This window comes from Candoia aspera, chromosome 2 (assembly GCF_035149785.1).
Source record: "Candoia aspera isolate rCanAsp1 chromosome 2, rCanAsp1.hap2, whole genome shotgun sequence".
NCBI classification, from domain to species: domain Eukaryota; kingdom Metazoa; phylum Chordata; class Lepidosauria; order Squamata; family Boidae; genus Candoia; species Candoia aspera.
In genome coordinates, this window is record NC_086154.1 from 87,641,685 (window position 1) to 87,664,117 (window position 22,433).

The window sequence follows — 22,433 nt, forward strand, 5'->3', positions numbered from 1 at the left end:
TTTAATGTGAAATTGCCCAAATTTGAAATATTTTTTTTAATAAATTGTGATCTTCCAGGGAACCCCCAGTGACCTCTCGTGGAACCCTAGGGTTCCATAGAACCCTGGTTGAAAAACCCTGACCTAGAGAATACTCCCCCTCCCTGCCAGCTTACATTTTGTAAGTGGGGGGAAAAAAGGGGGGGGGGTTAGAAATAAAAGAGTAGAGAGTTTAATTCTCTCCTAGTAAAACTTCTAATTTGACACTGATGAAGATGCTTTTCCCTTTCCTGCTTCATCAGGTCACAGAAGGTATCATGACTGGTCTACAAAGTGTTCTCCTTGCTACAGAGCAGCTGACCGCATTCTGCCAAAATCTCCCAGAAGGCTGCGTTCTGACTTTTGACAGTGCTGGTGAACTGTCATTGAAGCAGCTCTCACATTGCCCCAGTTCATTCTTTGCCATATTCCTTCACTCACCCTGGCTTTACACTTCTTGGTTTCTGATGCTGTCTCCTCCATAAGCCTTCTGTCAGGATTACAGGATCTCCAATTTAAAAAATGGAAAAATTCTGCACCCAGGAATACTGAAATTCTGTCATGCCTCTGGCGTGGAAATAGTTATCACAGGAATAAAGGGATCAGGATGATACCCCAGACAGACCCAATTCCAAGAGGCTGGGCTGTAACACTACTGAGGCAGAAGCAGGGACCATCATGCCTCCTTCTACAGATTCTGCCTCCAAGCCAATCTCAATTGCCCAACCTGCAGGAATGCCACTACCGCTACGTGGAGAGCCAAAGAGTGGAAAAGCACTGAGATCTATGGTGAGATATTTTGACAGGAAGATCTAGCTGGGAGTTAGTTGTTATACCGAAGAGCCTGGCTTGTGTGGTCAAAGCTGGCCACTGCTGGCTATGTCTGAATGGAGATTGGGAACCTGGACCGAGTATAATAGTAGAACAGCTTTGTGATACCTCAGTCTCGTGTCCTCTGTGCCTTGTCTTTAAGCTATGCCAGCTTTCCTATGAATCCTATTCTTTCACTTGAACTTGAAAAACATTTTTTGCCTTGTCCTATGAACCTCAGCCACTGATAAGAAATTTTTGCTTATTTTTACTTAGACTGGACTGGCACTATGGCTTTGCGTTCTGACTTCAACTCTGAGTACATCTACCATTTCAAGAACTTGAACTATGAACAACTTCACTAAAGCTCTGCAGGCTAGGACACATTCTGGCCCACCAAAATTATAGAGATTTCTCTTGCATTACCATAATATGCCTTGTTTTGTATCAATTAGTTTGGCCTTATCACAGAGGAACAATGAGCATGTGTATTCTGCTCTTCCTCCAGTGAATTGGGGATAATGTAAGTGGTATTTTTGCTATCTTCCAGTTTATTCTCACAATATCCTTGTGAAGGAGACTAGGTTGAAAAACAGTGATCGATCCAAGCAACCTTCTTCTACTCTGGCATTCAAACAACTATACCACCTCTAGCAAAGGAGAATGCAAAGGCAATAGTCCCTGACCACTAGAATCCTTAGGATCATTGAACTAAATATGACTGGAAGGGTGATGACTAGTAACAACTGCATTTTTTAAAACTGAGGACTCCTGTTGCACCAACCAGAACCAGGCATGGGCTGCTTTTTGGACCATGTAAGTTGCAGATGCAGATCTTCAAACCTGGACTGGAGCTGCAGTGAGGAAGGGGACAATGTTGAAGGCTCATCAGAACCTCTCACAGAAGATCAAATCAGGACTGGGTTCCCTGCCCTTCACTGAGTAAGGAACAAAGGCAGAGCTATCTATCTATCTCCTTTAAAGTAACACGCGGTTTGACTTCAGGAAACCACTCCTCTTGCGTGGGGATTTCACCAGATAATCACTATCAAGCATTTTTTTTCACTTACAAAAGAGTAGAGAAATTAGTAATGAGAGTGCTGGAAGGTGGATCTGAGGTTTTCCTGAGAGCAGAAGACTGTAGGCTGTCCTCCTATGAAATTTGCACTAACCCTTGTCCCCCCACTTCACTCTCGTTTCAAACTGCATATTACTCACCATTTTACTGGTTTGAGTCTGAGTTGCTTCAAGTATTATTAATAAAGTCTTGGCAGCTAGTGAAGGGAGTGCTGTGCCAAAATTTTATTCTGCATTTTTAACTCTTTTCTTTTAAATGGATGGAAAAAATGCTTTTCATTGTTTTCTCCAACGGAAAACAACATTTCCTGAGATCCTCATGAAAAAGTAGAAGATTCTTGCAGCTTTACTTAGGAGATGGCCAAGGGACACAGGCATATATTCTGTCTCTCACTGTTGAAACCTTCTCCAGCAATCTTCATCTCCCTGGCTTCCCATGCTTCAGTTAAATTCCAAGGGAAGCCACCACGAGAGAAGTTCTCCCATGAGGCTTCTATGTATCAGGAAGTCAGACAGCCAGAGGGGCTGCAGAGGTGAGGACAAATATGAGAGAGAATGCACACAGAACAGCAGCATGTTCTACCACCTCACAATAATCAAGCTCAAAATCATAACAAAAATATATTCTAAAGCAAACTTCAGAATGAAAAAGAGAAACAGAAACCTTGTTCATAAGGGAAGGAAACCTCAAGAAATGGACATTTCAGCTCAGGGCAAGGCCAGCATGGGAGTCACTAAAAAGATAGTAAGGGTATTTCCTTGTCCCCTACTGCAAACAAGCTAAACCTCAGCTGTATTTCCTACAAACCAGAGGTCTTGGATTTCCTGTGTTGCATTTGATAAGCTTCAGTGATACTAGTAGTAGGGACACAAACCTCTTATAAATTATTTACACTTGTTTTAGTTTAAAAAAAAAGGCTCTTAAGGGTTTGTAACACTTTACAACCCCCATGCAGTGGGACACAAATCTGCCTATCAACTTGACACAGGAGGAAAGCCTGAGACCTATTGCTCTCTCTCTCTCTCTCTGTGTGTGTGTGTGTACACCTGAGAAGGAAGGCAGGGGATGTAACCTCAGGTTAGCAATCTCTAGGACAAAGAGAAGGTAGAGGGGACACACAATAAATTCTTACGTCTCTAACTATACTCTACTGGCTCCTTGTGATCCGGAGGTCATGAGAAGGTGCAGGGTCAGTGCCTTTGAATCTATACTTCCAACAATAGGGAAAGCAAAGCCACCATCCTCTGTTCTGTCCAACCATAACACTACAGCTGAGTCAACATAAAGTCCTTGGTTTTATTGTTGTTATTCTTCTTGAAAAGTTATTTTGTACAGGCTTCCAACTACCTCTTTCAAATAATGCCTTTATTTTATCCAAGTTAGGGACAAGAGGAAGAAGTAGCCAAAAAGTCGAGCAAGCCCACATGGTATAGTCTACGCAAGATTTCATTCTTTTCTCCGCAGGAACCAAACTCCGTTGATGGGTGGGAATGTGCAGAGCCAGCCCTGCCTTACCACACTCTGAGGAATCATTTTTTAGATATCATCCCTGTCATTGGCTAGTGACTGCAGATGTCATCTTGCTTGATGATCCTGAATGCTTCAATGAACTGAACGCCTCTTCCCTGTCCAACTGTCTATCCTTCTATCTGCCCCAGCTAAGCCTGAAAGCAGCCAGCATATTCCAAGGAGCAGCTCACAGCTTTAATCCTAAGCACTAAAGGCTACAATCTTTATAGTAAAGGTGCCAACAATTAAAACCTTTCCTAGGGGACATGTTTTCCATACAGCAAGTGCATTTACTGAGAAAGCCATCTTGCAAGCGGAAAGGGAAGGTCTGGCTCCCTGCCCAAACATTGTTTGAAGGATTCTTGGCTGCTGAAAGAAGAGCAGCTTCTTCCTACCCAAGGAGCCATTCTTCCTGTCCACCTGCACAAAAGCAGCACAACTTGTCTCCTCTGCAAGTAGCTGCAGGGATCAAAGGTGGCCAGCAGTTTGCTTTTAAAAACCCAGCTAATGTTGTTTGTGGACTCTGAAGCATTTTTAATGTGGATGTGCACATCGGTCTATGTATACAAATGCATGTGTGTATAAACACACATTCATGTACTGTATGTGTGGGGGAAAAGTGATAATTTGTCTTGTTTCCTTAATGCAAACATCACTTAATGCAACAAGACAAAAGGAATTACACTTACAGATGCAGATTCTGATAAGTCCTCCTCTTCAACTTCCTCTCTATTGTCTTCAATTTCCTCCATCACTTCAGCCTTTGCCTCTGCCACGAGCTCACGTAAGGCTTTATTGCTGGTGACCTTGCTGACGAAAGGATGCTAAAAAATCAAGTTCATGATTACCATATTAGCCTGAGTATCTTGCAGGTCAAGAGCAAGGTTCAAAGTGAATGCAGAGACCTTTTCAGCTGCTTCACCCCTCCTTTCCTACTCAAATATTCATGGCCAATACAATGTGTTGGCCATGACTTACAGCAATAATATTGCAATCTCTAACTTTAAAATAAATAGTCTAGGTCAGTGTTTCTCAACCTTGACAACTTTAAGATGTATGGACTTCAATTCCCAGAATTCCCCAGCCAGCATGGGGAATTCTGGGAGTTGAAGTCCACACATCTTAAAGTTGTCAAGGTTGAGAAACACTGGTCTAGGTCACAGGTGAATTTCTGGATTACTGGGGCCAAATCCTTTCCAGAAAATGTTAGGAGTTAGTAGTATATTTACTTATCAGCCTTTACATGCTTGGACTGGTTTTTTTCACAGTTGTGGAGTATGTGTGCTTCCAAGTAGCAGTTATACAGAAGCACATATCCTCTGTGACAGTGAAACACTGCAGCTGGAAAATTGCACAGACAAGGCAAAGACATAAAAAGACATATGGAATAGCTGCCTCTTAGAGCTTTAGAAAGACAAGTATCTATTGCCTGATACATGCAACTGTGGGTAGGAATTTTAGAGCACTGCTTAAAATTGGACACTGTTGCTATGAGATAAGACAAAATTGTGCTCTCAGATACCACATTCAATCCATGGGACTTCATTCAGCATCACTATTCCTACCTATGGAAGCACTGTTTACATAAGAATTGCATTCCCATGAACAACTAAGGAACTGAAATGTACACAGTGTTATGAAAGAGCCTCCCCTGGTTTATACCAAAGAATCTTGCATTGGAACAAACATAACTGAAGTAAATATACAAGTGTTAAATAATTTAAAAGCAAACAATGGACTTACTAAAGTCTGCTTCACAATTCACCTGGTTGGGTGTCCCTTCCATCAGAGAGGAACAGGTAAGAGGGACTACCTCATCATATATACATAGACTTACCTGGAAAAATCCCAGTGACATCCATATGACTTACTTCAGAGTTTATATACAAGAATTACACTGTTACTTGCAATGTTGGCATTCCATGTGCAATCTGTACTCTTTTAGAAGACACACCTACTCTAACAGTGCAGGAAGAGAACAATCTCACCAAGCAAACCCATGAAGCAGCCCTCAAAATTTTATTATTTATTTATTAAATTCATATGGCCACCCATCTCACTTGCCTGTGACTCTGGGTAGTGTACACAGTTAAAACACAACTAAGAATCATAGCCTTCCACCATTAAAATAAATTAAATAACAATTAAAAACGACATTTAAAAATTAGAATTAAAATTAAAAAAATTAAAATTAAAAAAATCCAGAGTTTTCCACAGGAGGTAGTACCACATATTTTCTTTCTGTTAATTATGTCAACGTATTTGGGTTTTCAGTATACTCCTGCCAAGCAATAATCAATTGAAATTCTTCCCCCACCAAATAGGTCACTTTTTCAAACGTCAAAGTTAACAGTAGAAAAAACAGTTGCCTACTGTTGAATTCTGGGCCAAACTTTAAGCTGGCTTAGAATAGCCTTCTCCAATCTGGATGGCCCCCCAAGGTGTGGAATAACTCCCATAATTCTCAGCAGTGTACAGTGTCTCAGGAATACTAGGATACTCCTGCATAAGTAGAACCTAAACTCCAGCAACCACCCAGGTTTTCTATACATTAATGACCAGTGGGAGAATCTCTACTCCAGCCAGGGGCATGTGTGTGGATCTATGCGTCCTTCACAGAGTGTTAACATGTGACTCACTTGAGATGCTATACTTACTTCCAGCAATTGTGTGGCAGTTGGCCGGGTCTCAGGGTTCTTGTCAAGTGCAGTCTTCAGAAAATCTCTGAACGCTGGAGACCTTTATGAACAAACACACACATTTAGAAACTATCAAAAAACTTCAGGAGAAAGAAAACCGGGATACTCATCCCATAGACTACACAGTTTATAAATTAAAATCTGGAAAAAAACACAAAGCAGCACTAATTTATATATATAGTTAATACTCAGTACCAAGTACTAGAAAATGTGGCCTTGATTAATTACAGATCTACCCCTGTTTTATAACCCAGAAGCAACAGCTGTTCAGAAGCAAGTTACATGCTGTCATCCTGTTCCCAACCCATGCCAAAGACCAAATGTTAGCAAGCTCACACGGGGACAATTGTCTGCCTGGGTTTAGGCTAATACAAAGCCTTCTGTCAGACAACTGATTGTACCCTCCTCCCTTCCTGCACCTCTTTTTCTATGCTGGCTCCCACATAAGAGTGGGCAAAAGCACTTACTGGCAGCTTCTACATATAATCACAGCAAATGTTTCACGCATGGCTACATCTGCCCAGTGATTTTCTAGCCAGAAATGTTATACTGTCCTGTTCACATGCAAGATATTTGGAGAGGTCTTGCTGTTTTCCACTCCTCTTGTAATAGGAAGCCCAGCTAAGAAAGATTTTGTATCCTGGGAGAGGGCATAAAAGGGGCTTTAGAAAGTAAAAACACAAAACTTCACTGGTTGGATGTTTGCTGGGGGGTGTGCTATGCATTAAGAACATCATCACAAATCAACACATTTCAGATGTTCACAGAAACAGAGAAGGCTACATTGCACCAGTCAAACTAAAGGTAGTTGTCAGTTAACAACGGCAGTAGGGACCAGAATTGCTGTTGCTAAGTGACGCAGTCATAAAATGTAATGTCACATGACTGTGCTGCTTAGTGGAAGCAATTTTGGCACTCTCAGTTGCCATCATTAAGCAAATCACTGCATGTTGTTAAGCGAGGATGCCACATGGTTGCCATGTGTGACCTCCTCCTGACTTCGCTTGTTGGAAGCCAGCAAAGAAGGTTGAAAATGACAATCATGTGACTGAAGGATGCTGCAATATCATAATTGCGAGCCAGGTGCCAAGCACCTGGATCACAATCATGTGCCCATGGGGATTCTGCAATGGCCAGAACTCTGAGGACTGGTTGTAAGTATCACTTGCCATCGCAAGTTTGAATGGTTGCTGAACAAGTGGTTGTTAAGCGAGGACCACCTCTATTTATCTTAGGATGGAGGGAATCTTTCCTGTCTCTAATTATCATATCCTTCTAAATCAGGAAGCCAAGGAGAAAACCTGGGATCTTCTCATTACAGAGCATGTGCTTGGTCACTAAGCTATTATTTTCTTTGCGGTATCTTGCTCACATCTCAGATGCTGCATAAAAATGTGGTATCATGTAGTCCTAAGGTTGGAAATACTATATTTTAAGAGTTCGGAAAATGAAATATTCTGGAAAACAATACAATGCAATGCATCAAAATAAGAAATGGAAATTTATTTTTTTATTTTTTTATTAAATTTATGCCACCGCCCATCTCCCCCAGTGGGGGACTCTGGGCGGTTTACAATAAAATGACACTAAAAACATATCCACCTAATTTACCATTAAAATATAAATAGAAAAATAAATAGAAAAAGAATGATTGATTTCTTGCCCTGGTCAAAGTAAGGGCAATGATGATGGGAGTTGTAGTCCCATCTGGAGAACATCAGGCTGAGGAAAGCTGCTCTAAGGAATTCTGGATGCATTCTTTATATGTGTCAGCCCTTTGAGGTAGCCCAGAGTCAGACACCAAAGTCATGAATACTAAAACTGTTTTGATTATAGGATTACAGTAACAGAATCTTGCAACTCTGAATGAGCCTCTCCCCTTCCTGCCTTTATCCTAAAGAGAACCAGGGAGGGCCGAGTCTGAGATGCTTTCTCAAATTCCATTCCTGCTTTGGGCTGAGATTTCTCTTCTCTGACTGCTGCCTCAGCTGGGGCTCTTCCTCCTCTTCCTCCAGGTTATTCTCATAGCCCATTACATCCCATAACACCTTTACATACACATTTTAGGAAGACAGGCTAAGAAGAGAAAGCCCTTTGCCCAACATTACCCAGCTTAGGGGTAAGCAGAGATTTGTATATAAAACAATTAGAATTTAGTATTAACACTCACTGTTACCAACTTGATTTGACTGATATCAAATCAATGCTACTCTTGCTAGATATTGCTGGAATAATAATTTCCATCAGCTCCAAAACTCATGGTCAATAATGAAAGGGGCAGAAATTACAGCTAACCTGGAGAGCTTCATGGGGAATCTTAAATAAGACTAGGGATGCATAATCCTTTCTCTGGAAACATTTCAAGTGATGCCCCAAGGGCTGCACTTGACAAACTGGGAAGAGCAAAACTTAATTAAAATTGCTTTAATTGACTTAATTAAATGCAGTTAAGGTGAATAATCATCATGTTTTTAATTATTTCCCTTTTCTGCCAGATTAAATATTACAATTTGGTGGCAAGTTATAGAGTAGCCCTGAAGGATAAGTGTTGAAGGTACAAGTAAGGCCTTGGTACCTTGGGCTGTATGTTCCTGAACTTGACCAAGGTTATTCAAAAGACAAACTTAAAATCATAAGAAAAATACTTCCTTTCCTCTGCTTATTCCTTCTTGAGAACTTTTTATTAAATGGGTCCCAGCCTGCAATGGCAATATTTTATAGCAGAGTTGGGGAACCCTAATAATTAGCCATGCTGGCTGAAGCTGATGATAGGTGGAGTTCAGCAACAGGTGGAAGGGGTTAAGTTTTCAAACAGCCTCTCAGATCTTTTCTACCATGATTATTCCATTTGCTACAGATTTATTCTGGCTACTAACAAAGGTGGTTAATTAATGTAGTAAAATACTCATTCCCCATTAGTTATTGTTGGTAAAGGTGGGAGGGAAAGAAGACCAAGACACTTCTTGCAGGTATTTCTGACCACAAGTGAACAAGAAAAATCTTCTCACCATTTTGATGGATAATTAAGAGTAGGAGGATCAGATTTGGCTATTTTTAGTAAGACTCTCATAGGATTGAGCTCATGATGGGGCGGCTCTATCTGGGCCATTTCTATGAGTGTTATGCCCAAGGACCAGATGTCAGCCTTGTAATCGTAAGGGGTATCTTTCATAGTCTCACACATCACCACTTCAGGAGCCATCCTAAAAAACAAAGAAAGAAGAGTGAAATTCTGCTACAAAAACATTTCCACTGAACGTGGTTCTAAGAACCAGACCCTGTTTTCAAGACAAACTATAGTCTAGGCTTAGGATTGACCATAAGCCTTAAAGTACAACTCTGCAGCTAAACTATGAACGAAATGTGAAAATTCATCCCTTCTGCCCTTGGTACAAACTAGCCAGCATCACAAACTTCTGAGTCCTATTGTCTTTGGTAAAACCATTGGACATAACATAGATATACATCCTCTACTGGAATTAATAACAAAAATGGTTAACCTCTGCAGACTATATCCAGTCCATATATACACCCCTGGTCATTCATCTCTCCATTCTCAATTGGACACAGAAGGGAACCAGTCAGCTAATGACATCTGGCCTAAATACTGCTTGAAACGGCAAATTAAATGCACGCTGATTGCATCCCCTTAATAATGACGTGGCTGATTTAGAGATTAAATTCTTGGAGTGAATAGTTGTTTTCATACACTTGGAACTGCTTCAAAAGGACATTCCACCAAATGGTGGGGGGTGAAAAGAAGAGAGAACAGCCCAAATTCCATCAATATCTCATCCCAGATATGGGCTGTAGTTTCTTTACTGCCCTAACAGAGGCGGTGATCCAAATGACAGAATACTGCTACAACTGACAGTCTTTATTCCTTCCATATTTTTCCATCAATGTTGCCCTCCACCTCCAAGGATAAAGTATCTTGAAACATACGAACTCACTTAAAAGCAATAATTAAATGCAGTGCCGTCTTCTAGGTTGATTTAGTCTTCTTATATTTTACATTCATTTAAAATACATGCAAATAGGACATTGCACTAATTAAGATTAAAATACCAGTCACATGGCACACAGACAAATATATCTGCACACTCAGGGCATAACTTAAAACACAGCCCCATAATAAGTAACAACACCATGTGTTGGTTAGGGCACAACATTCCTTCCTCCTCTCCCAATCAAATTTGGCAATGGCTTCTTCAAAAGTCATGCTGTTATGAATTATTCCTCTTACCAGTATGGTGTGCCAATGAAGGAATCCCTCCTCTGCAAAGTTTTTATGTTTTTGGCGGATACTCCAAAATCAGCTGAAAAGAGTTGAAGTCACATTCAATCTTCCAATAAACATTTTGTGTACCAGTGCAGTTAAAAGAGATGAACAACCTTTTACCCTATCACTGCCTCAGTTTGATTATTTCTCAGAGCAAGTATACAGAGGACCAACAGAAATTCTAAGCTGGATGGGCACCTGTGACCCTCTGTATCTTGCTATACTACAATTCCCATATTCCATTAGCTATGCTAGAGCCAAAGAAACTTGGATCTTCCCACTTCTGGCCTATACTAATGATCTGAAACACATTAAAAATATTCTAAAAATTTACTATCGAATGGTGAACTCTATACCTGCAAAGCATATTCATAATCATTGCCAAATATTCTTTTCATAAGATAGACTACTTCAACATGGGTGAATTTCTGAGAGAAATTGTGAAAAATAACCTAGATTTCTGATTAACTTGCTTTTTTTAGCTAACCATAATTACAGGGACAGTAAGGAAAGCCCTTCTAAATCTCCCAACAAGTTAGGGCAGCATTCTGCTTTACTATAACAGGGAAACAATTCAACGTCACAGAGCTCAGCCACATCTTAACACACCCTTCACAGCTTTGCTATTTAAATTCTGTTTCCTACAGTAATTTACAGTTCCATTTTATGTTTTATTTCCATCTCTTCCCAGAAATTTCCACTAGAAAGATGATACAAAGCAAGACACATGAGCCTTCTCATTTCTCCACACCAATAAACTATATTTTCTCCACTCATATAGAAAAGATGCCAATTCCCACCAGAACTCCCAAAGAATAGCATGCATTCATTTATACACAATTCCTCACAGAACAATAAGAAAAATGCTGAATTCAAAAGTAGCTTTCAGCATCTCCTTACATTCCTACACCTACGACTTCTGCTTTTGTTAGTTAGTTAGTTGTCAGTTAATTGTTTGTTAGTATTCTTAAGGACCCTAATTTCTTTATCAACTATGTGCAGGAGTCTTTGTTGTACAATTTTGGATCCTATAACTGCTGTTCCAGAGAATCCACACACTGTTGGATGCTTTTCTTAGCAGAACTGCAACTGTCACAATTCTATCCTGAACAAACTAAGATGGGACAAACCTGGAAATGAATAGATAGTGATGATGGGAAGACAGCTTGACAGAGAACATTGGAATTAGAAGTAATTAAAGGACACCAGACATAACGCAAAAGCTAAACTTCTCTTCTGCTCCTGAACGCTGATTTCTTGAGGCATGTGATTATAGCAACCTCTTCTAAATACCTGCCCAATACCTAACTTGCTCTGCAAACAGGGTTTCCATCTAGAGTTAATTGTCAAAACCTTCTACTTATAAAGGAGAATCTTTGAAATGAGTTCTACACAACAGCATCTAATCCCAAGGAACCATTTCTAGACATCTAAGAGTTGGGATAGCAAGTAAAAATCCTAAGAGTCTAAGGAGAACATCAGAACAACAGCTACCCTTATGTGGCAACATGGAAAAGGGTGGCCTTTTGGACAAAGAGATACTGTATTAGCCAGTAAGAGAAGAAAATTCTTTGGTGGTTGTGACTTTCTCACTGTAGCCAGTGTTACATTCCTCAAAGTTCATAAAATGACAAAGTTGCTAAACTGACTCCACCCCACAGCACACTCCAAATTTCCTGGAAGCGGGGGGTGGGGTGGGGTGGGGTGGGGTGGGGTGGGGGGGAAGAGATCAGCAGCAAGCACTGAAGTTCTGAAGATGAAGCTAGGCATCCAGAGACTCCTTGACTATGTCTATTTCCCACTCAGCAAAACCTCAGTCAAAAAAAGAGGTTAATTTTTTTTTTAAAAATGTGCATCAATTCATACCAGCTTACACTAAACTACATCTCTGCTCACCACCACCATTTATGACCACGCTTAAAAGCTTTAGGCTCAATACAGTCCTTAGAGGTTTCTATTAGGAAATTCTCTTTCTATTGTGAGAATGGTCCATTTATTCTTGTGCCATGACATTTGTTCTTAAATAAAGCCTCCATCCTTGTTCCCTGGGGCAACCTCGGATATAGAGGCTGGTCCTGGAAACCCTGACCCAACACTTTTTTTCCCCTTTACTAGAAGATCAGCAATTTCACATCTGAGTTCTTTGAAAAGTCCTACATGGATACCATCTGGTGCCAGAGATTTGTTTCATGTTCATTTTGCTCATGAGCTTTAAAATCACTCTTAAACTTCATTTACATTCTCTGAGTTATATGGATTATAAACAACCTGTCAGTCCCTGAGAGAGAACTAATCTATACAGTACTCTGAGTCTGAAGAAAGAAGAATTTTATTTCTATTATTTCTGACTTCTCTATGCAGTTTTGGCCCCATGACCAAATACATTTAATCTTTTTTGTTCCGAGAAATACACTTCCTGTTAATGTTTTTTAGCATTTTGTCAGGGAAAATAACATTATAAAAGCCCACCACGGCTGCAATTCGGCACATGCTTATTCAGGAGCTAGTTCCACTAAGTAGTGGGACTTGCTTCTGAATACAAGACTGTGTTTTAAGGACTTATTGAGAGAAAATTCAGATTTCTAGTCAATTATAAAAGCTGCTGGATTGCATTCAGCAAATTCCTCTTTTCCAGTCCAACAGATTCTGATCAGAGGAAAAAGCGGGAGGAAGACCAAACTAGCAAAAGACTACTATTTAATAGCTAAGTATGCACAGTTATCTAATTGTTGATTTTACAAAATAGCCCCAACTGTTAGAACAAAAAATACTCCATCTACTTTTCATACCTGCTGAATACAAGAAGCAACCTTTCGCATACCAATTATTTCTCATTCAAGAGCAAAGTACTTTTTCTCACCAAGTTTAATATCTCCATCTAGGGTCAGCAGCACATTGCCTGCCTTTAAGTCTCGATGGATAATCTTCTTGCCATGGAGATAGTCCAGGGCCTCCAGCATCTGGCGACAAATCACCTGGATCTGGGATTCAGTCAAGCCTCGATCCAGCTCTGTAAAAACAGTTGGAAAGCCTCTCATGTTCAGTTTCTTCTGAGCTTCAATTAGCCGCAGTATGCACACAATTGAGAGTGACAGCTAATTAAGGCTTAATTAGTTGACTAATAAAGCACAACTGAAGATGATCAACTTCTGAAATAAATGATTTTGGGACCATGGCCTATTTCCTCTTAAATATAGGTAACTCATGTTAATATGTAAAAGCTACCACACATGCTAAACATAGCTTTAAATAAATCATCTTCATTTTCAGAATCTGGAGTTTACAATATTCAGACCTAAAGTAATTAGAGCAAGTTATTTATAAAAATAATAAAGGTGGAATAGAAAATAAACAAACAAACAAACACCAGCTTTACAGTGTAAAAATTCAAATGCCATCACTATCAGAAAAAACTAGATACTGTATAAAAGTGTGCACTGTTTCATTTGTCACACACATGCACAGCCTCTCTCTTTTTTTCACTGGAGGGGTGCTTCTAAATGGCACTCTGCTTAGAAAACATTACTGATAGCTGAAAAGACACTGAATCCAGCCCAGTGATTAAATCATGTCTGTCAGGGTTGCAACTAGGGTCTGTGTCACCCAGGGCAAACATGGATTCTGCACCCATTTTGGCACCCCCCCAGCGCTCATTTTGGTGCCTCCCCCAGCGCTCACTTTGGCACCCTGCCAGCACTCATTTTGGCACCTCACCAGCACAGCACCCAGGGCACATGCCCTGATTTCCCCCTCGCCCCTAGTTGCGGCCCTGATGTCTGTGGCTATCATGAGGCAGTCCAAAAGGCCCATATAGCAGGAATTACTTTTTTTTTCCTTGTGCTCCTCTCCTGTTTTTATCTCGGGACAAGAAGATGGTGATATGAATATGGGGGGACAGCATAGATCTAAATGGTTTCCTGGTTGCTGTGGGGAAATTTCACTTCTAGCAAAGCCTCCATTAATGTCTGGAACAGGGAAATCAGTTGGGAAACAGATAGAGTCTCCCTGATAGGGAGCTCTGGCAATGAAACAGGCGAAGGCTTGAGTGTCGGAGGAACAGTTTGGAAAATCCATTGGAGGATAGCCTGGAGCCCATATTAAGGCCTATGCCATGACATGGATAACAAACAAACAAAAAAGTACTCTGCCAACCATTAGCATCCAAAGAGAGTCATCCAGTGCAGCTATTCTAAGCTGAAAGAAATATATTCTATCAAGGCCCTAGTAAAGGTGAAGAGGACAACAAGATTGAGGACAACAAGATTGCCTGCTCAATCCCTCAGTCACATTAATTACCATAAATCATGGTAGTCTTCTGAATGACCTAGCAGGAATTGGTATGAGTAGTACTATGGGTGGGTCAATCTTTACTTCTTAGAAAGGCATTCTTTCTACAGGCAACATAAACTTTAGAAGATGCAACCTCCTGCTTAGTTTATAATTATATATTTTTTGTAATTGTTGATTTTTTTAAGCACTGTTCCTTTTAAAAACAGTTTAACATTTGTACTGACTTCATTTATTTGAAGGATTCATATGGCTGCCCAACTTGCAAACAGCAACTCTGGGTGGCTTACATGGGTTAAAAACATAGAAACTGAAAATAATCACAAACCAGACAACACACAAAGACATACCACAGTACAAAATAATCAAGGCCAACCACATATATGCCAAATTCCAAAAGCTTTGTAGGATAGACTCATCCAACTCTGGCCCAATGCCAAAGAAAAAAAACAACAGGTCTTCAAGGCTGAAAGCCAACAGGGCTGTTTAGCATACCGAGAGATACGCTTTCATTGGAAGGAGAGATAAGGATCTTTATATAAATAAATATTTAATTCTCCAAGGCATGGTTATTATAGATGACTAATAATAAAATAAGGAAGGCCTTAACTTACAGTTGTTTTAGTAGAAATTAGTTTCCTCATTTTTTTTGCTAAACCACAATAGATAAGACACTAAGAATATTTCCTATCTTTTGCATTGACTAGCATGGCCCAATATGAATGCCAAATAGGGCTAATCCAAGAGGGAATTGTTAAGTAGGGCAGCCATTCTTCCAGGAGCAAAATATCTTAACTAAAGGAGGAAAGCTCCCATTTCAGTGTTGGTTTCTTATCTGCCCATTTCCAGTGGAGAAGTTGGATTCATTTATTTGTTTAAAGGATAGACATGCTTGAAGGGGTAGGGGGAATGTTCCATTCTGCCAGCATTATATTTCTTCAAAATGTTTCCAGAGATAGCAAAACTTGGCTATGAGAGTTTTTTCCAGATTTCAGTTCCTCTCCATAATAACAGCTGTCTTCAAGACTTGCAATGACCAAAGGAAATACTCACCATGAAAGTAAAGGGCACAGTTGGAATTCACTTCCCATGATGAGAATCAGTCTTTTACAATGACTAATCTCATACTAAGGTTTTCCCCTCTTTCTTGGGAGATACAGTCTAGGAGTTTCGATCTGCGGTTTCTATGCCAAGTCTCTCCTAAGCAGGCAGAACGTCACCACCCCCTGCCGTAAGTGTAGCTGCTGAACTTTTAGGAATTTGAAATATGGCTTGATTCTTTGGCTTTGCTTTCCTTTAAAAACACATTTTCTGTCCTAGAGGTGATTTGTGAAAAACGCTGTGCAGTTAAAATCCTGAAGAACACAAAACTGCCTTTCTTTCCTATCGGGAAGATCATGAAAATCCAGCCTTAGTTGCAGGTTGGAATATCAGATGAGAAAATTAAGCCACATCACTAAAATAACTTCTTTAAATAGGCTTGCTCTTTCTTTTTTCACCACTGGCCATCTCCCATTCTGCATGATGAAGTCATAACTCCCAGATTGATTTCAGAAATAAAGCACAACATCCATATGTTTGCCTGCTTTGCTGTATTTTAAAAAAAGCTGTGAAAATAACCCGTAATGGCATACATCTTCCTACTCCTGAATTTCCTGTATAGCTATATGATTATTGTCAGGCTATTATAGGAATGTTTTAGTCATATACCTGTAGGCACAAGCTGTAATATCCTACAGGATACGGAATGATCTACTGTATAAGCAGAGATTAGTACCTATTTATTTACTCCAAAGGTTGACAGTATGAAGCTTCATTGCACTCACCTAGCATAGTAGCATCTACTGCTCCACCAGGACAAAACTCAATCATAATCTGCCAAAAAGGAGGAGGAGGAGGAGGAGGGAAGAAGAAGAAGGGGAAGAGGAAGGAGGAGAAGAGGAAGGAGAAAAAGTTATTTTTATATAATATACACATTTTATTTGGTAAAATATGCAAAATGAACAACAAATAAATTGGGTATAATATACACGTATGTTGCATAATACACAAAATGAACAATAACAAAAAAGTTGAATCACTGAATGAACAACCACAAAAATCTGAATCAGTTATTTCTTCCCCAAACAAAGCTGCACTTCCAGTAACATTTGTCACAGCTGAACTGAACTCCTTGCTACTTCTGAAATACTGTAACAAGGTGTTAAGATGTTCATTCAGATGCAAGAGTAACTAAAGAGATGATCTTTCCTCCTACGCACAAAGGAAAGATCTTGTGTAAAATCAAGGCAGACCGACTTACAGTTCTGGTAAACAGAAATAATAATTTGTTTCAAAGCTGTTAATAGATTCAAAGCACTTCAGGTTGTCTCAGAGTTAGACTGGAACAGTATTGTGATGGCTTTGGCTTCAAGTGCACAGGAATTGTTCCTTTCGGGTTATGTGGGGGGTGGGGGTGGGGAATCCCTCCAATCCCTGCGTATCTCAGTCTGTCCAAAATGGCTAAGGCTCACACACTGTCTGTCCATGTGTTTACAGATTTTGATTGCAGCTTGAAGCAAGGTACTTGAACTTGACAACAGAATGAGATAGCGGCCATAGCTGAGGGCTGATGTGGTAACAGCTTGGAAGCACCAGACAATTCACCATATTACTTGGATTTTTTCCTGCTTTATGTTGCTTGGATGATTGCCCATTCTCAGCACAGTTTTGCCTTCAAAATGCTTGGAGTGGGAGGGGGAGGGAGGGAGAAACAGTCCAACTGTTTACTGTAAAGCCACAGTCAGTTTTCAGTGTTTCTGCTGCCGTTCAGCTTCCGCCATCCCCTCTGCTCATAGAATCTTCTTGCTTGTCAGTATCACATCTTCCGAAATATGTTCCTTAGTGCCCTCCCCTTAGTCACACCCAATCAGGCTTGCATTTTAATTACCTGGCATGATCATATCCAACATGATTCTTTTAAAAAAATTACAAAAGCAGCTACTCTGAACTCACTGAACTGGTATGATACTTCCATCATCATTTTTATGTTCAAGTAATATTGAGATATTTTTCAAGCAGGAATAGGAATGCCTTCTACCTAAATCCAGTTAAGCTCATGAATCCCAACATTGTTTTCAATGTTTTGCCTTGCTTTTCTTGTGCCAATATGTGAGATACTATAATGGAGTAAATTTCGGTATCTGCCTTTTCTGTGGCAGTGCCTGTCCTTTGGAACAATCTCCCCTCTGCTATGTGTTTCAAATGCCCCTAACTCGGTTAGCCTTCCGGAAAGCTTTAAAATCCTGTTCTCCCTCCCGCCCCCCCACCCCAGATACTGGCCAGAATGACAGATAAGGCCATCTCCTGGGAGGTAGAGTGTGTGTCTGGTTGACCCCAGCTGTGCTGTTTGATATATTGGGTATGGAGTTTGTTTCTTTTGATTTTGTATGGTCTTTTTTTAACCTATAATCATGTTTTTTTGTTTGGGTTTTAGCTCATGTACACTGCCCAAAGTTGCAACTATGAGAGTTGGATGGCTATATACATTTCATAAATAAATAAATAAACTATGAAGATCCAGATTCAAAGCTGGATCCTGGAACTCACTAGGTGAACTTCGGGACAGTCAACATTTAAAGCTCTCAGAGGAAAGGAAAAGCAAAATTATAGAATTAAAGAACATAATCCATTAGCTGCGAAAACATCTTCCTTTAAAAATTCCTATCTGGTTATCATTTCAGAATTCACTTTTGAGTACCGAAGATGAACTGGATGGATACCATATGCACCTTAGAGGACCTTAAATGACCGTATATGACATTTCAGGTTCTGTTTAATTAGACTGTTTATCTCTACAAACAAATTTGAATCAGCTAGACCAACTTGATTAGAGAACATAATTTCCAGCAACTTCATTAATGCTAATCAGGTCTGGGTCAATCAATGCCTAGGTAAGAGACTACCTGGAAACCCAGAGAAACTGTCTAAAACAGTTTATAAGCACTGTGATTTGTGATGCTTTTATTTAAGACTTTTGCCCTTCTTTTATAAACTGCTATGGTCTCCTCTAGGAGAAGCAGCAATATAGAGATAAAAAAAATAAAGTAACATAAATACATATATCCAGAAGAAAGGAAGTAGATCTATCAAGTGAACTTTCAACAGTTGTACAAATTTATGTCCCCACCATTATTACTTGGAAGAGACAAGAGTTAAATTTATGCTCTTTTTATGTGTGCATTTAGTAGTATTCATAGCAGTGCATTTCCAGAGAGTAGTATCAGCTTACTCTATCACACATTTTTCAATACTGGGACTCAATAGTTTGATCTTCATTCTTTGCCACATACCCTGAATGATTTTGGTAATAATGAAAACTTCAGTTGTGACAAGTAGGTTTTCAATATTCATGTATGAATCCATTTCCAATGTATTATTCAGTGCTTCTCAGCTTTAGCCCTACTTTTGATGTTTGTAAAGTAGTCACATGTTGAGTTGTATATGGTTACAACCTTCTACAAAATTGGGACTCTTCACTGTACATGTTTTCCAATGACTGGTGGCACCTTCAGTACAGATCTTCTCCATCAATAAGGGAAGTCAAGGAAGGAGGAAGGGTGCTTTTCTTGACAGTGTGTCCTGGCACAAGCCAGATCATTTACAATAGCCTCTTGCTACCATATCAGAATATCATATATTTATTCTGGACCATTGGTAGAATACTGTTATTCATATGACTGTGACACCATTTTACTACTGTTTATTTATTTACTAGTTTTAGGGGCTGCCCAACCCCAATATCTATGCACAATGAATTTAAACTACAACCATTACAATGCAGTTACTGACCTTAAAAGAAAAGTATTATGCAAACAGTAGGCTGTAGTTACCTGCCATTTCTTTTCTAAGGATGCTTTGGGTAGGGATGGACAATTTTTTTCCCACCTGGGAGATGCTCTTCTGTTTCTGCCTTGCCTGGGTAGTCCCAGGGGACTTGGCTGGAGACTTGGAGATGGCACAGGAGTGAGCAGGCCAAAATATCAGACATTTTTCCTGGTTTGTGGGTTCGAAGGATGGTTAAGGGGTATAATGGATGCTTTAAAGAATTGCAGAGACTTACAGCATCCATTTTACCACTTAACATCTGATCCAAAAGAAGTCAGCCCAATTTGGGAGGTTGGGGTTATTTTATGGGTGCTTTAAGCCTCCAAGGGTTGTACCATCCATTTTGCCCATTATGCCCTCACATCCCCAAATGAAAAAAGGCCTGAAGTGTTAGTTCTATTACTCTGGGAGGGCATCTGGATACTGCAAGGAGTACTACAGAGCACATGCAGCCAAGGGTGCCCACACCTGCTTAGGTGATTGATATGGGCCCCAGGGGGCAGCCTTGAAAATAAATACCACAAGAGAGCTTCCCCAATATTTTAAAATAATTTTAAAAAACTTCATATTTTTAAAACCTGAAAGACATAACTTGGGGATTTTTTCCACTATGGGAATGAGATAGTTCTGCATAGGTGCTAAAGCAAGAAATATGCAAACATCACCAGAATAGTATGTAAGTTCTCTGAAACTCAAAGGCACTTTTGGTCCAAGTGTTTCCTTTTACTAAGTAAATTCATAAAGGAAAATCTTTTAATTATTTGTTATTGTTATATAACTAGGAATCAGGAAATCTTATGCTTCTACTGCAAATTAATCAGAGAGCCATCTGCTGATCCTGCTTACTCTTATTAGAGTTTATTTCAGCAGATGCAGAAGATGAGATTTGTTTGTGCATGACTGCTAATTTATTTAAAAATCCAACAGTGAAATTAGCTAACTTTTCTCTAGGCACCCCATCTCAAACTTTGTGCTCACTCAGTATTTTTGCCCATAGCTTAAACTGATTAGAAGTGTTCTAGATTTCAAAAACTCTTGCATGGATTCTGTGGTTACCACAGCTCCTTGCGAGATCCTCTCATCTCATGTACAAAACTTCTCTTCCAACCACTGTTACAAAATGTATCGGATCTTCTATGCAATGCCAAAGCACAGAAACCTAAGGTCTCACCATGCAAGCCAGGGACACAGTCAATCATTTTCTAACTACTTCAGGAGAACGTATTCTACAAGTACTGTACATACACATATCCATTTGTACATGCACAATATACATATCAAAAGAAAGAAAAGGAGAAAGAAAAAGAAAGATGTCCTTCTCCACTGGCCAAGTGGATGAAAGGGAAGCAGAAGATTCCAAAGAGCATTTTGTGACAAAATCCTATATATTTTGTATCACTACTTTCAGATCTATTTCTTTGTCACAAGAGATTATGTACACTCTATTACTGTAGTCATATGACTGCTGGTTAGGAGTACTTCTTCCTTTGCTAATAATAAATCAATGTGGCTCTAATAACTACATGACAGAAATTCAATGTTTTTCCTAAACAAAAAGTCCAGGAAGACAACCAACAGAAGAACAGAACTATCAGTTGACCATCAAGAAACCATCATAGGTAGCCTACAGCATTTGTTAGTGGGTTAAGACTCCAGAACAACAGCCAGCTAAGAATTATTCCAAAAGGAAATCTTGTTATTACTCTCATTTTCTCCATCTCTCTTACTTTCCAAGGTACTGCTTTAGTGAAGATCTGAAACTTCTACTACTTGACCACTGAGAAAAACTCCAGGATGCCTACAGTTACATTTTCATATGCCTAATCTTGTACTTTAGAGGTCAGCATCCTATGGCCACATGCCGCATGCACCCTGCATCTATTTCTTGTGTGTCTCCTGGGCTTCCTCTGATCCACTAGTCAGTACTGGTGGTACTGTTTCCCAGCATTTGGATGCAGTATGGGCATTAAAGCAAGTTTAGCATAGTCAAACAAAGGAAGACTTCATAAAAACTGCCAAATCTAAGTCCTGCTCATTTTGCCAAGTACAACTCTCTGAGATTTGAAACATGATTTAAAGGAATGTGGATAGTGTGGTGATATGTATTAAATAGATGAGACTTCACAACATTTTATATGCATTGGTCCTGTACTGGGCATGGCCACATATTCATTCCTTCTCTTCGTTGCCAATAATCCTCTACACTTTTGTACCAGGAACAAATCCACGGGGTTTTTGCATTACTCTAGTTTGAGAGTTGCCATCAGACATATTGGAAAGCAGATTCCAGAAAACCCTTAATGCAGAAAGCATTTACCCTGTCAAGTCTGGGAATATTGAATAATTCACCCATGTTTTATTCTACTACAATTTCTATAGAAATATTTGTAGAGAGTTACTAACATGCCTCATTAAGCCATTCCCTGGATGATCATACAACTTTCAAGTGAAGCTCCTCGGCAAACAAAAATCCCAAAACACTACTGTCTGCATCTGCAGCCTGGAGAACTCATGCTCTGCTAACAGTAAATTAATTTGAGATTGCTTGCTGGTTATATTATGTGCTGCTGCAATTGTTCTTATGTCATTTTTAGTAGTTTACTGAATTTTATTTTGATATGTTCGGTGGGTCTGTGACCTGTAGTGAATAATAACGTAAGTGTCATTCACATTTTGTTCCCCTCATAAAAGCCTGAAATGTGGTAGATTAAGAAAACCAGGCACTACAGGATCATCCCTCTTTGGTATATTGTAGTTAAAACATAGCCTGTCCAGCTAAGTAGCAACTCATTGTCAACTTTGGCTGATCTCAGAAAGCTCAGAAAGTATCAGACCTGGCTAGGACTTGTATAGGAAATCATGAGGAGCTGTAGACTAGACTGGG

General features: G+C 39.7%; 2 protein-coding genes across 2 annotated transcripts in view; one reads left to right on the forward strand and one right to left on the reverse strand.

The window, feature by feature from the left end:
* Window positions 1-22,433, forward strand: part of NEURL1B (neuralized E3 ubiquitin protein ligase 1B) — a 442,008-nt gene that overhangs the window by 234,634 nt on the left and 184,941 nt on the right. The window lies entirely within an intron of this gene.
* STK10 (serine/threonine kinase 10) overlaps window positions 1-22,433 on the reverse strand; it is a 79,534-nt gene that overhangs the window by 19,239 nt on the left and 37,862 nt on the right. Inside the window, exons 3-8 of the mRNA XM_063292395.1 lie at window positions 16,510-16,558; window positions 13,257-13,406; window positions 10,361-10,433; window positions 9,123-9,317; window positions 6,073-6,154; window positions 4,105-4,239 (exon numbers count right to left, since the gene is read on the reverse strand). Of these exons, the coding sequence (XP_063148465.1) occupies window positions 4,105-4,239; window positions 6,073-6,154; window positions 9,123-9,317; window positions 10,361-10,433; window positions 13,257-13,406; window positions 16,510-16,558 (684 nt within the window). The remainder of the gene's footprint in view (window positions 1-4,104; window positions 4,240-6,072; window positions 6,155-9,122; window positions 9,318-10,360; window positions 10,434-13,256; window positions 13,407-16,509; window positions 16,559-22,433) is intronic.